The sequence below is a fragment of the Cololabis saira genome, chromosome 19 (assembly GCF_033807715.1).
Source record: "Cololabis saira isolate AMF1-May2022 chromosome 19, fColSai1.1, whole genome shotgun sequence".
NCBI lineage: Eukaryota > Metazoa > Chordata > Actinopteri > Beloniformes > Belonidae > Cololabis > Cololabis saira.
The window spans coordinates 35,708,180-35,723,572 of NC_084605.1; the positions used below are offsets into that span (position 1 = coordinate 35,708,180).

Sequence of the window (15,393 nt, forward strand, 5' to 3'; positions counted from 1 at the left end):
TCGTTCCTCTCGGCTTTCAGTCCAAGCAGTCTCTCGTCTCTCTCTCTTCTCCTTCGACTCTGAAGAAATAAAAAGACAGGGGTGCAGCAGCCGGGCGATCCCGCCCTGGTCAACGGAGCCTATCACGGCGTCTCGGTGCGCGCGGGGATCCAGTCTACTCGTCGGACTTGCGGGCTCCCGTCCGGGCTCCTGAGCGCGTGGGCCTCACGGACACAGGTGGCTGGGTGCTCCTCGGGCTGAGCTGGCAGGCTGACCGGAGGATCAGGCCCTCCTCGGGAGAGAACTTAGAGCGGAGAGAGAAATTAGAAAAGAGAGAAACTTGGGAGCGCAGTGCGCTCCGTGGTAACGGGTCTTACGCTCCGCCGGACACTCCAGGCTCGAAGCGGCTCCCCCCCCCGTCTCGTCGCAGCGCTCAGGAATAAATGGGTAGATGCGGCCGTGGCTGCCTCGGTCGGCAGGCACGTCTTGTCCGGTCCGCTGGCTGAGGGAGAGAGAGAGCACTGGGCAGGACGGGAGCTTTTGAGTTCCGCGGGCTGCGTGATGTCACCAGCCCCTGGCAAGTGATTGGGTGCTTCCCGCTTTTGGGCTTGGGGCGGTTTTACTGAGAGGGACAGTCCCCCCCTTCAGGGCTCGCTTCCGGGGGCTCCACCGAGTCTGAACCCCTGCTGGTGTCGTCACCCCAGGGAGTCTGTTCCTGGTCCCTTTGCGTTGTCTTTTCCTTTGTTCCTCCAGGTCTGGCAGGAACCCTGCTGGGTTTGTGGGGGCCATACTGCGCCTGACCCCCCCTCCTAGGTGTCGTAAACTTACTATCTCGAGCTAGATCACCAGGAGGCACATTGCAGCCAATTTTCAGCTGAGCAGTTTCAAAGTTTCAAATATACACATTCACAAAATGTTCATACACATTTATAAGTCCAGAGTTCACATGGGCGACGCCCAACAATGCTCAGCATCTTGTGGTGTGTGCATAGATTTGAGGAGGAAAGAAAAGAACCAGACTGCTGTTACTGTTGTGGGCTCTAACGCTCCAAAGTTGTCACAACTTATCAGTCTGATTGGGATTCTAGCCGTTATTTCACCTCCACTCTCCCCCTCGCTCACGTCTCTTTTGAACCACAGAAACAGCAGCTGGCTGTTGTCCTTTTTTCTAGTATCAAATATAATGCAGTTTCTGACTTTATTTTGCTTTCTGTTGATCATTCAAGTCCGTGCAAGTGCAAGTTGAATATTTTGTATGGAGCTGCAGCCCATACTAAATTATTTTTTACTAAATTCTTTGGCCCACATTTTCACTGTTGCACGAGAGTTAAGTGTTGAGCAGAGGATCCTCTGCACAGAATATTTGGGGCACCTGGGAAAAACAATTCAAAGTATAATAACAAGAATTTGACTGGAACATGCTCCAGGCTACAAAAGTAATTCTGTTCAACATTTATAGTTGATTTTTTGTTTGTTTGTTTGTTGTGTTTTTTTCATTACTCCTGAGAGCAGAAGAAAAAAGTCAAGCCAGCTGTCATGCTGGAGTATGTTGGCTGAGAGTTCACACTTATGTATTAAAATTAAATACATGGATAGGCCTTCTGTCACTGCTACGGCCTGGTACTGCAAGTCTACAGCAGCCGGAACATGACAGAAATGGAAGAAATGTCATCGAAACAATGTCTGCAAGGGGTCGTTAAAGTGGACAATCAGGTAGCAGCATGACCCTCCAGCTCCGGCTACTTGGTGGGACCCTCAACAAACCGACGCAGCAGCCATCCCTAATGTTGCCAGCGAAACAGCATTTGGGATGGGATTTCCTGCTGCAGCTCTGCACCAAGAGAATAAATGGAGGGTAAAGGCTGGATTATGGTTCTGCGTTAAATCGAAGCCGAGCCTACGCCGCAGGTTGCGTCGCACACCCCACGCCGCAGCCCACGCCGTGCCTGACGCACCTCCCACAAATTGTAACTACGCCTCAAGAGGTTGTGGACGAACGCAGACCGAGAGAGCTGTGATTGGTTTTCTTGGTAGCAACGCATTTCCGGTTCCGGTTCGTGAAGCAGTCGTGAACTTTCAGCGCTCTTTTCTTCGTGTATGTGTGATTTATTTTGTTTTGTTTTTTTGCACAATAGTTGTCCTTATCTCTTTGATTCACTGTGACCGGAAAAGTCGGATAAACCATTCAGGAAAAGATCGCACCCCCGCTACCGGTCGCGGGGGGAACTGCACCGCGGCAAATGGAGTGTTGGAGAAGTCAGGAGGGTTCACGACGGCGTCACGGCAGCGGCGTGTGCTCTGCGTCGGTGTAGCGCAGAACCATAATCCAGCCTTAAGTCACATATCGTCATGGGTTAGCATGAGCTAAGTCAAGCTCAAATAGCCAACTTGCAGTGACTGAACTAAGGTGGCCATGTGGCTTACCAGGACTACTGGTTCCACCCAATTACAACATAGCACAGTGCAGTGAAAAGAAAAAGGAGGTTGGGTGACATCACCCAGGGTTTGTCCACATCTTCTTCTACAGTGTATGACGTTGACATCAGCCTCAGTAAACTAGTGGCCTCAACGTCAATGACCTAACATTCAGCTAAGCAGCTTCTCATACTCCATATGATGTTGATTAAAAACTACCAAAAATACATTAGTAATACATCAAAGTCTAGAGCGCCCTAAAATGGACACTATTTTCTACACATACCAACACAGTACAGTGCATACGCTTCACTTAAGAATGAAATGAGCTCAAGAACCACCTCTCAGAAGAGAACATGTTCATAAATTAGTGTAAAAGATTTTATTTTGACATTAAAAATGTATAAAAAGACCTTCTTTACCCAGAGACTTTGATTAAAGTTTTAATAATTTACATCTCACTTCAAAAAGTAGCCGAAGTGTAAAACAGCTCTTTTTAAACGCGATGACTTGATGCAGCAGAAAATGCTCAGGTGAACTTTCCTCCCAAAGTATCAATTTCTCAAATTGGTCGATAACTAAGGTCTGTTCAATAATGGCTGCTGAGGGACGACATTAGTCCTTCCATTCAAGAGTCAAGATTCAAACATTGATTTTCTTTTGATTTTTTTTTTTTAAAGCTAAGATACTCAGTGTGCAAATGAGCCAAATGTGCCAGTGACCTAACGTGCAGGATTACAGTTGAGGTAGTCTGAGTTGAGGAGTCTGATGGCAGCGGGGAAGAAAGAGTCTTGAGTCGGGAGGTTCTAGATTTCACACTTTTGAACCTTCGTCCCAAGGGCAGGAGTGCGAATAGTGTTCAGGGTGTGTGGGGTCGTTGAGGATGGAGGCAGCTTTCCTCTGGACTCTGTGGCAGTGTATGCTCTGCACAGAGGGCAGCAGAGTCCTAACGATCTTCTCTGCAGTCATTATCACTCTCTGCTGGCTCTATCACTCTCTGCGGGTGTTTGCGGTCCATAGGAGTAGTGCTGTCGTACCATGCAGTGATGCAGCTGGTTAGTGTGCTCTCTACAATGCAGCTGTAGAAGCTGCTGAGAATCTTGGCTGACGTGCAAAACTTCCTCAGCCTCCTTAGGAAGTACAGCCTTTGTTGAGCCTTCTTGACCAGCTGTGTGGGTTAATTGTCCAGGCAAGGTCCTCACTGATGTGTAACCCCAAGTACCTAAAGCTGCTCACGCTCTCCACGTCAAGCTCCCAGATAAATAGTGGCTGGTGAGGCCTCCTCTTTTTCCACTATCATCTCCTTTGTCACTATCCTCCACAAACTTCAAGATGAAGTTGTCTTTGTTGGAGGTGACACAGTTGTAGGTGAACAGGGTGTAGAGGATGGGGCTGAGGACACAACCCTGTGGAATGCCGATGTTTGTGGTGATGCTGGCTGAAGTCCTGTTACCAATCCTGACAGACTGTGGTGTACCAGTCAAAAAGTCCAGCAGCCAGTCACAGAGGTTGGGGTGTCGGTCGAGTGTGGTCAATTTGTGGGTGATTTGTGGGGGATGACTTTGTTGAAGGTGGACCTACTGTATATCACTACCCTGATATAGGAGTCTTTGTTTTCCAGATGGAGAGGGAATGGTGGAAGGCAGCAGCGATGGCATCTGCCTAGAGACCTGTTGGGCCTTTAGGCATACTGCAGGGGGTCCAGGGTGTCTGGGCCCCGCCGCACCCCCAGGAGCAGCCCCCCGGCGCCGCCGGAGCCCCCAGGCGGAAGGGGAGATGGCACAACATTCTTCCATTCACACTAACGACAGAAAACATAGAAACCTGGGAATGGGGACTTTTGTTTCCAGTTCATTAGAATGGTTTTCTTTGCGATACATAAGAGCCCAGATATACTTGCAGTTCAAACCGCGTACGCATCATGGCCACCATGCGTATCCTGCGTTGATTTGACGCGTCAACCTGCAGTTCTCGCTCTGCCCGCGAGAGGCGCTGGTCCCGGTCAGATACCAGCTGACCACAACAGTCTAACATACCATCTCCGATGGCGCTAGCGCAGTTTCCATTGCCGAGATCGCAACCAAAGCAATGTTATAATCTCCTCTTCATCCAATGTTGTCATGTTAACTTGTTTGTTGTTCTAATCTGCTACTGCTACTACCGCTGCTACTAAATATTTAATCACTTTTCCAACTGTTGCTCTGCTTACTGCCCCCAATCGGTTACCGCCGGTACAACACGCTCTCCTTGCATACTATGCGTGCGACGTTGCAGTTGGTGGTGCACGCGAACGGACGCGAACGGACGCGAACCCAAGCACAAACAGCAAGTATATCTGGGCTCTAAGCCAGTGAGAACCAAATGAGCCAAGTTAGGTTCCATGTGGATGTCCCCCAAGTGACCTAGTATGTATAGTGTTGGGCACGCTGGAATTCTGTAATTGAGCCATGTGGATAAATCCTCACATATCTCCATCCAGAACTTCTGTACCGGTGCACAAAACCATAAAGAATGCATATAATTAGCAGGTGTGTTCTCTGTGCACTGTGAGCAGATATTAGAGGTCGCAAAACCCATCTAGAACATCCTTTGTCCTAGAGCTTAGTTAAAGCTTGTTGAAATTTGATCGTTTGTCCTTACACGTGCCTTGGGAGAGCTATATAATATCCTTATCCAGTCGATACAGAATTTGCCAAATACAAATTTGTGTAAAGTTGCAAATAGAAATTTTCAGTTTACCCGATCAAATGCTTTTTCTGCATCTAGAGATACAATTGTAGTTTCCTGTTTATTGATATTCGAATGATCTATAATATTAAGTAATCTATGAGTGTTAGTAGAAGAGTGTCTACCCTTAATAAAGCCTGTTTGATCTGGATGTATAATAGAAGGGGTAATTATTTTCAGACGTTTGGAAAGAGCTTTGCTGATTAGTTTAAGATCTACATTTATCAATGATATTGGGCGGTAGCCCAAGGGAGCGCAGGATCCTTATCTGGTTTCAATAGAAGGCTAATATTAGCAGAGTTCATATTTGAGAGTAAACTTTTATTCTCCTTAACATTTAGGATCATTTTATAAAATGTTGGTGCTAATATGCTCCAGAATTCCTTATAGAACTCGGCTGGGAAGCCGTCTGGGCCTGGAGCTTTATTATTAGGCATATGTTGGAGAGCTTCATGAAGTTCTCCTATTGAGAACAGTGAATTTAAATTTGTAACCTGCTCTTGATGTAACTTTGGCAGGTAGATTTTTTCAAGAAACTGATCAATTGATTGATTTGTGGTCTTTGTGATGAATATAATTTACAGTAAAAATCTCTAAAAACTGAATTTATTGAACAGGGATCATGCGTTATCTTCCCTGATTGGTCCTTAATGGATGTTATAGTTGTTTTTTCCTTGTTTACTTTTAATTGATTGGCTAAATATCTCCCTGATCTATTGGCATGTGCAAAGTTCTCCAGGCGAAGCCTTTGTACCAGAAACTGCGTTTTTGTGTCAATTATTTTATTTAATTCTGTCTTAGTTTTCCTTATTCTATTAAGGATATGTTCATCTGCAGAGGCCCTGAAGTCCTCCTCCAACGCTTTCATTTCACATTCTAATTCCCTTGTTTTTAAATTTTCTTTCTTTTTCTTATTTGAAGAAAAGAAAATTATTTTGCCTCGCATTACTGCTTTTCCTGCTTCCCACAGAACAATTGCTGACGTTTCCAGTTGATCGTTGTTTTGCAAATATATGTCCCATTCTTTTTTGAAAAAATTAACAAAGTCGGGGTCTTTAAGTAATGATGTATTAAATCTCCAATTTCTGGAAGGTGGTATGCTTCTCTTCTTCACCAGAATAAAAGAAACTGGTGCATGATCGCTAATAGTAATAGCATGGATTTTGGATTCTGAGATATCTCTCATCAGAGAGCTGCTAACTAAAAAGTAATCTAGCCTGGAATATGAGTGGTGGACCGCCGAAAAAAAAGCATAGTCCCTGAGTTGGGGTGGAGAGAACGCCATGCATCGCAAAGACCCAGATCGTTCATGCGAACTATGATTTTGAGAACGCAGATCAAACGCCGATAGGGGTATTATCGGCCGATACCAATCGGCTGCCGATCGATCGGTGCATCTCTAATCAAACCCGCACATTTACACTTCCTTCTGTGAGGAAATGGCGTTTAATTTGATATGGGCACAGATTCTAGAAGACGAGATAGTCTGAAGATCATTATAAGCAAATTAAAACAGTTTACAGAAAGGAGATGCTAACAAATTGAAGTGTGTGCGTAAATACGTACTACTTCCTTTCGTCGTATTGTCCGCATTTTAAAAAAAAATGGAGTCAGTAAAACTGCCTCCTTATGAAAATCACCAAGGGAACAGTCATACTTCATACTTACACAACAAAGCTTCAGAATTCAGAATCTATGAATGACTCTTGTGTTTGCCTGTCTTCTGTCACTTCTCTAGTTCAAGTCCCCTCTCCTTGTTATCCCACCACTTGAAAAATCTTTAGGCCATTTCGTGTTTTCATTCACTCGCTTCCTCTCAGAGTCACAGGTCTGCACTTAAGTGTGTGTGCAGATGAGAAATAAAAAAAACACAGGAGGTATAAAAGTGTTGAGGTGGTTCCGTCAAGTGTGTCTGGAGCTGACGTTAGCACACGTGAATGTGTGTGTGTGCTGAACTGTGTGTATTTATGAAGAGATGAAGTAGACAATGTTCAGTTAGGCATGACTGCTACTGGCTTGATGCTATTTTCTGTGTGTGTGTGTGTGTGTGTGTGTGTGTGTGTGTGTGTGTGTGTGTGTGTGTGTGTGTGTGTGTGTGTGTGTGTGTGTGTGTGTAGGTGGATTAAGGGTGTTAAGGCATGAACGCACTGCTGGCTTGCCACCATCGTTTGTGTGTGTGTGCGTGCACGTGTGTGTGTGGTGTCATGGTAAGGATGAGTGCACTGCTGACTTGTCAGAGTTGACAAGCAGCCACTTTGTCTCGTTTACAAAGTGGTATTGCTAGTTTTTCTGGATAACAGCATCAGCTAAATGTCAGCGTTGCAAATACTGTAAAAAAGTCCAGCACACACAGCTGTGTAAGCACAAGTAGCACGGAGACTCGGTCCTAGAACAGTTACCGCTGCACAGGAGGATTACTTCACCGTGTATCAAAACTATCAAAGAAACCACTTGTCTCTGGATAACACAAGCAGAGAGCTGTACAGTTGAATCTCTGCTTCTATTCACTAGAGGTTGTTTTCTTCTTCTTCTTCATTCAATTGGTTTTTATTATCAAGAAAATGCGGCAGGCGAAACTAATGTCTCAAACTTATTTTCAGGTTACACAAAACAGAAGATGCTTCTACGGTAATGAGATGGAGAGAAACAGAGTCAGAAGAGGACCGTCCGCTGAGTATTTTGCTTCTTTTCTCAACTTTTTGCCTCTGTGAGATCATTTTCCGGATGTTCCCTCTCTGAAAATGCAGTAAAGATCTGAGCTGAGCGTCGAGCATGGATTCAAACAAACGGTAACAAAGCTTCAGCTCAGTTTTAAAAAGATGCACAGTGCTTGATGAGCAGGTTGGGGCTTTTCCCACCTATACCCTCTGCATACTGATGCAAAAACATGTAAAACTGAGAAAACAAAAAAAATAACAATTAAAGCTGCAAGCAGCGATGAACGGGCCCTCGCGCATGCAATTTGCACCAATTATGGTCAAGGACTCAAAACTAAGTCTGATGACACCACCCACGACTCTTTATGTCAAACCATTCAAAAAATATGGCAGAAAATAGGAACTGAAATAGCGACCAATCAGAAGAAGGGGCAGGGCTAATTTGCACCAACCCTAACCCTAACTTATTACACGTGCAGCCCGACCAAAATCCTGTCATGTACTACACATAGGCTACCAGTAACACACACATAAGCTACTGAATTGATGTCAGCACAACTAAAATAACCTGGGTTAGCAGCGCAACCAAGCAAATTTTAGACTGAAATCAGCAATTGATCATACGAAATTGATCAGAAGCCGATTGTCGAGTAACATTGTATGTATATGAGACGTTAACAGGACTTGGTGTAACCTACCTTTGAAAAAATATCAGCGTGGTGAGTCTTCAGGTGCCGCTTGAGATTGCTGGGATTCTTTCCACCTAGTTTGTGGCCACATTTATCGCTGTCTCCCTCTACAATGCATTCTGTTTTTCTTTCTGCTTGATTATATTGAAAATATGTCCATATATCATCTCGTCGTTTCCGACCACCAAGCCCCCTTGCCGCTGTCGCCATCATCCTACCGGACTGTGTGTGACTGTGATGCAGCCGTGTTGCTCAGGTGCTGCAGGTGATGCCAGGTGGGCGTGGCCAAACAAGGATTGCAGCGCTATTGCTGATATTTTTAAATCTTTGACAGACATGTCAAAGGCAGGCAGAAATGTCATGCATTTTGAACGTCTGACCCACTAACATTTTCGTCTAGTCTCATCTCGTCAACGAAAACTCAAACACGTCTCGTCATGTTTTAGTCATCAAAGAGCCATGTTAAGCTCGTCACCGTCTCGTTATCGTCATGAAAAAAAGGTGCGTCAACAAAATAATTCTGTCATCATCATCGTTGACGAAAACAACACTGCTCTGTTGAAAGCGAGACCCCCGCGTCTTGATGAGACTAATCTGCCGAAATAAATAAAGATGAGAGTTTGACACGGCTGCAGCAAAGCGACTGATAAAGGGGTTTGTGAAATACTTTGGAAATGGTACAAATCAATTTAACCATTCTTGTTATTGTTCGTAACAAATGATTGGACAGTTTGTGTGAAGTTTATGTCAATTTTATCTTATTTGGGGAAAAGGTACAGATTGACTACATAAAATTAGACAGTTTCTATATGTTATTTACTCCTTAAAAGGCAGCCTGATGGAGTCATCGAGTTACTTTTTTAGGAAAGTTAGTAATTTTTTTCCCTTGATAGAACAAATGATTTAAAGAAAATAGAAAAGAGCAGACTTGATTGTATTTGTTTCTCTTTTTTCCAGTTTCCCTTCAACTCGACACGTTACATTCGTGTTCTTCCTCCGAGGGCCGCGAGGGGGAAAAGTTTGCACTATGAAACTTATGCAGGACGATACCAACCCTTGAAGTTGGATTTATCCTTTCATTATTTACAAACTTTAATATCAAATCTTTAAACCAGAAATGTTGCCAGTTTCTTACGGAAATTAAAATGATTCTGCTGTGTTTACATTGGTGCACCTGGCGTTCGCAGGAGAACAGTTTAATGTCAACCTGAGAAAATTACAGTTTCTTATCTTACTCTTAACTAAAAGCTTTGTTTGAGGGGAAAAAGCACATGAACGCACATGATCACGAAGATAAAACAGTGCCTCTTACACACACTATACTGCTGCGAGTGAGTAATGTATGATAATAACACTCACCGGCTCGGTCAGTTCCAGCACATTAGCCTTGTAAGTGATGGGACTACAGTCACGAGTGTTTCCTACGAGTGTACACGGTAGAAACATGGGACCCAAGTCATCACCGTCCAGGACGTCCACGGTGAGCGTGGTGGTTGCTGTCCGGCGCTCACTCGGATTGGGAGCTCGGTCCTGGATGGAGAGAAAGAGCTTTTATTCATTTATGAACGATTCTCCACACACCTCGTGTGACTACGTTGGGTTGGCTCATCGTTGGGCCTTGTGTGAAACACTGAAAATACAGAAAGACAGAGAAGAAAAAAAAATGGCAGAGAAAACCACTCAGCATCTCAAAGGGGTTTATAATTATTGGATACGTTTGCAGAAAAGTCTCCTAAAACATCAAAAAAAATATGTAATTTGGTTAAAATTCAAACAAAAAAATAGTACTGTAACTATCAGTACTTTCCATGCCAGTTGGCATTCAGAAAACATACATATAATATTTAATACCGCCAATGGAAGAATCAAATTACGAACAGGAATAAAAAAAATGATGCCCACCAGACAGAATTGATTAGAAAAAGGAACTTGTCTGTTTCTTAACACAACTGAAATTACAGGCGTTGTGAAGAAAAGGATCAAAGTCTCTGTATTCATATATTTCAACCACTAGGTGACTTTCTGAACTAGGCTGATGTAGGAAGCTAATAAAAGATGAAAATGTGACAAATGTCTACACTTCAGTGAATTTAATACCGTATATCATTTGCAAACAGGTCAAATGTACATCTCTGGAGGGTCGATGCAGGACTGACCCAGAATAATCGACGCCAGAACAAGAACGCTTTTAGACTGAAGATTAAACGGTTCTCATGACATTTCTTTGCAGCTGTGTCGGACAGCTGAAATAAAACTCTTTATAGCCAAAATATGAGTCTGAACTGAATGGACTCATAAAGAACTCAAACAGGGACTGAAAATAAAATTTCCCTCACAACAGGTAAATTAGTTAGTGCCCTCACAGCTCATAAAAACACTGGCATTGCTGCAGAAAAGTGATTCAGTTGAAAACATTTGTCTCACGTATACCTGCATGCCCTCAGTGTGTAACAAAGCAAACCAATGAAAGTATTAAAATAAAAAGCCTATTTTCTGTTCTAAAACAGCCATGCGAAGATTTGATTATAACCCTAAAAAATATCATCAGGGATCATTGTATCATGTTTGATTTCATAATTGCAGGTATCTTTTTAATAATTTGGCCTACCTAAATGGACATAATTTAGCATTGTACAGTTTTCTATCAGTGTGGCTCACAGGAAGTAAAGGAGACATTCATCAGAGTTCAGAGAGAAATTTCTGGATAAATTTGTTAATGGTAAAGGGTTTTAAAAAAAACAAGGTATTTTTATGATTCTGTATTTACAACATCCATGAGACTGTAGCCAACCTGCAGGATGTAGCCACATACATCAACACCCAACACTCATTCATGTTGACAAGGCAGAAAGTTAGTGAGAGAATATCCTTACTAACTGGTTACAAAAAAAACTGAAGCTGCACAGCTCTCTGTTCAGCTTTCAAAGAAAAGATCACCACACCTTAAACATGAAGAAGATTTTGTTATCTTTTCGGCTGCTTTGTCACCTTGAAATCTTAAAACGATCAAGCCATCCTGCAGTGAAATGTAATACTTAAATGATCCTCTATGACCCCATGATCTTAATTGTTATGAACATCTATCAAACATCGGAAAAATGCAATGTGGAGACGGCATCCTCCAAACCTGAGAGACGTGGCTGTTTCCTCAGCAAGACAGAGCCAAAATACCAGTTTGCACATGCAGAAGTCTTATTGATCGCTCCTTGGATTGATCGTTTGTTGGCAGTGACTGCAGCTGAATGTTGTGCAACAAAACATTTAGGGTAACATCATTCTGGTCCATATCATGTTCATTTGTTTAATATTGCAGGTTCTATTCTATTCTAAAGACTTATCCACGTCCTTCGATCCAACCAAATGATTCAACTCCTAACGATCACAGCCTGGTTTTACTCATGTTACTTCTTCCAACACAAAAAAAGGCCTGACTTTTCTGTCAAGATCATATTTACCATTTTTTGAAGTTTGTGTAAATGTTAACATCTGGGTGCAGAGCTACCCTCTGTCAGCTTGTGATCCTGAACTCTGTATTTTTTTGATTTTGATGTTGTGCTTATCATCTTTCTGTTTTGCACTCACAACTAAAAACTGTTACGTTTTTTTTTTCCTTTTGTTTATAACATCTTTCGCAAAGAACTTATTAAGAAAAGGAGCCTCTGCTTTCAGCAGAAGTCAATTTAACAGTGTTGTGTGAAAACATCTTTACACAAGTGAAATACCTACTGCCCTGACTTCCAGTCTTTGTTCTGACTTAACTGTTGAAAACATGTTACAAGCATTTTTGTTTTTTTTTCAAAATATAAAATCTGAAAATATGAACAGCCCAGGGCTGGTTAATAAACTTTTACAGAAACTGTTTCAGAAGAAGACAAGATTTCTTTGTGGCAATGCACCCTCTTCGGTGTGAGTCGCCCTGTGAGTCGCATGTGTGATACACGCATTGTTCCCGTTAGCACACAAAAGTCTTGATCCAAGGATTACATCTCAAATAAAACGTTATTTCTCTGTTGAATGGAAGAAAAACAACTATTAAAGAGGATTTAAAAGAAAAATTAAGCCAAGACGGCTCTCATAAGTCTTTCAGGTCAAAATATGAGTATGGATGCAAGGATCGTAAAATAAATGATAACCTTGACAGACTCAAACTGAAAAGTGGAAATGTTTTCCCATCTTATGTGCCAAATATAAGCAACAATACAGTTTTCACAACAGTGTAACTGTAATGCATGTGCCAGCCGGTGATGTGAAGCCGACCTAAAGTGTCAGCAGGTCTGTTCAACTGCAATGCAACCCGAGTGTTTTCATTTTCATGGAAAGGTAGTTCAAAACCCCCTTACCGCTGAGTCACATAATAAATAGAGTATATTAAATTGAAGTTAAATAGAGGATGTCAATGCAGCATCAGCAGGCATCAATAACCCACAGATTTTAACATTTGCAAAGCGAAACAAAAATTTAAACCTTTGATTGCACTGTTTTGCAGAAAGAAATGGATGAGCGTAACAGGAGCTGATCTCTTCACCTCGTACGCTTCAGTTGTTTTTGGTAAACTTTTGTTTTACAACACGGATAGAAGTTAAGCTGAAGCATCTGCTGAAATCCTTCTGAATGTAACTGCTGAAAAACAACTGGAGAAAAAGGAAAACTGGAAGGTGAACGCAGGGAGCTGCCTCCATAGTAAAGGAATGTGCTCTTTTTAACTCCGCAAATGCACTGAAATTATTTCATTTCCACATGTAGGTTACAGCAGCCACAAAGGGGAAGAAAAGCTGAGTGCTATGATCTAGTAAAGTCTATACATACAGTGGGGCAAAAAAGTATTGAGTCAGACATCAGTTGTCCAAGTTCTCCCACTTAAAAAGATAAGAGAGGCCTGTAATTTTCATCACAGGTATATCTCAACTATGAGAGACAAAATGAAAAAAAAAAACAAATCCAGAAAATCACTTTGTCTGATTTTTAAAGAATGTATTTGCAAATTATAGTGGAAAATAGGTATTTGGTCAATAACAAAAGTCAATCTCAGTACCTTGTTATATACCCTTTGTTGGCAATGACAGAGGTCAAATGTTTTCTGTAAGTCTTCACAAGGTTTTCACACACTGTTGCTGGTATTTTGGCTCATTCCTCCATGCAGATCTCCTCTAGAGCAGTGATGTTTTGGGGCTGTCGCTGGGAAACACAGACTTTCAACTCCCTCCAAAGATTTTCTATGGGGTTGAGATCTGGAGACTGGCTAGGCCACTCCAGGACCTTGAAATGTTTCTTACGAAGCCACTCCTTCGTTACCCGGGCGATGGATGTGTTTGGATCATTGTCCTGCTGAAAGACCCAGCCACGTTTCATCTTCAATGCCCTGCTGATGGAAGGAGGTTTTTACTCAAAATCTACATGTCCCCATTCATTCTTTCCCTACACGGATCAGTCGTCCCGGTCCCTTTGCAGAAAAACATCCCCAGAGCATGATGTTTCCACCCCCATGCTTCACAGTAGGTTTGGTGTTCTTTGGATGCAACTAGGGATGTCCCGATCAGGTTTTTTTGTCCCCGAGTCCGAGTCCGAGTCCTTTGATTTTGAGGACTTGCCGATACCGAGTCCCGATCCGATACTTTTATAAAACAATAAAAAATGAAGAAGAGAAAAGAAAATTATGCAGGATGACCCTTTTATTATATTTTAACATGTGTACTGTAAACTGAGCACATAGGAGGTAGGCAGCTTGAACATTCTTAAGTCAGTATAAAAAAATGTTCTTTTCTTTTTCTTTTTTTTTTTTTTTAGCATAGGGCTGCTTCAGCTTCAAAACAAACAGGCGTGCTCTGCGCGCATGCGGTGTATGGCTGCCGCTCCGAGCCCACTACTCCACGTGTGCGTTGATTTATGGTCCTGCGTCACACCAACGCAGAGCCTTCCGCGACGCGGAACCATAATGTCGGCGCCGCTGCTCCGCTTCAGTCCTGGGGCCTCATCTATAAAGCTTGCTTGCGCAGAAAAAGCGCCTGAAAGTTGCGGAAGCCACCATCTACGCAAAGCCTCGGATCTAAAAAGAAAAAACTAACCGATGGCTGCCGCTCCAAGCCCACTACTCCACGCCGAAGAGGAAAAAAGAAAGTGTTCTGATTAAAATAAGGAAAGTTGGACTACCGTATATAACAATTGCGTTCATAAGGATAAAGTTTTTAAAAAAAATAAAAATTAAAGAAATTGTCTCTTCTCCCCGTGTGTGTCTGCCTGTCATTGTACTTGGGCGCATGTTGTTTACTTTTAAGCCGGAATTATGGTTCTGCGTCACACCAACGCAGAGCCTACGCCGTAGGGTCTGGTGTAGGGTGCGCGTCGCCGCGAACCCTACGCTGTAGACTCTGCGTTGGTGCGGCGCGGAACCATAAATCAACGCACACGTGGATGTCGGCGCCAGTGAGTATTTTCACCGGACATTTTGACCGGAGAGATTCTAAAATACCGGACTTCGGCATATTTTACCGGACAAAGTCCGGCAATTACCGGACAACAGAAACCCTGATATATATATATCCGATTCCTTCGGCTCATAACGTCCGAGTCCGGATCGAGTCTGCAATCACGTGATCGGCCCCGATTTCCGATCACGTGATCGGATCGGGACAACTCTGGATGCAACTCAGCTTTCTTTCTCCTCCAAACACGACAAGTTGTGTTTCTACCAACAACCCCGGACCCTGTTACAAAGTCGAGGTGGGGGAACTATTTGCCAGAATGTTTGTAATACTACTTTTGATTATGAGACCTTCCCCTATCTGACCGTACGGTTATTTTGTTATTCTAGGATGCCCTAGTTATGAAAATGTTTAGATCTGTCAGCAATGGGGGAAGGCAGGAACCAAGGACCAAGGCCATGATCCAGGAGGAAGTAAGAATCCTGGAGGAGAAAGGTCGGAGGGCAA

The 15,393-nt window shown here is 43.1% G+C and overlaps 1 protein-coding gene across 1 annotated transcript in view; it reads right to left on the minus strand.

Moving 5' to 3' along the window:
* The window catches only part of LOC133419473 (protocadherin-15-like), a 447,680-nt gene that overhangs the window by 259,488 nt on the left and 172,799 nt on the right, over positions 1 to 15,393 (minus strand). The window contains exon 9 of the mRNA XM_061708668.1: positions 9,827 to 9,997. Within this exon, the coding sequence (XP_061564652.1) occupies positions 9,827 to 9,997 (171 nt within the window). The remainder of the gene's footprint in view (positions 1 to 9,826; positions 9,998 to 15,393) is intronic.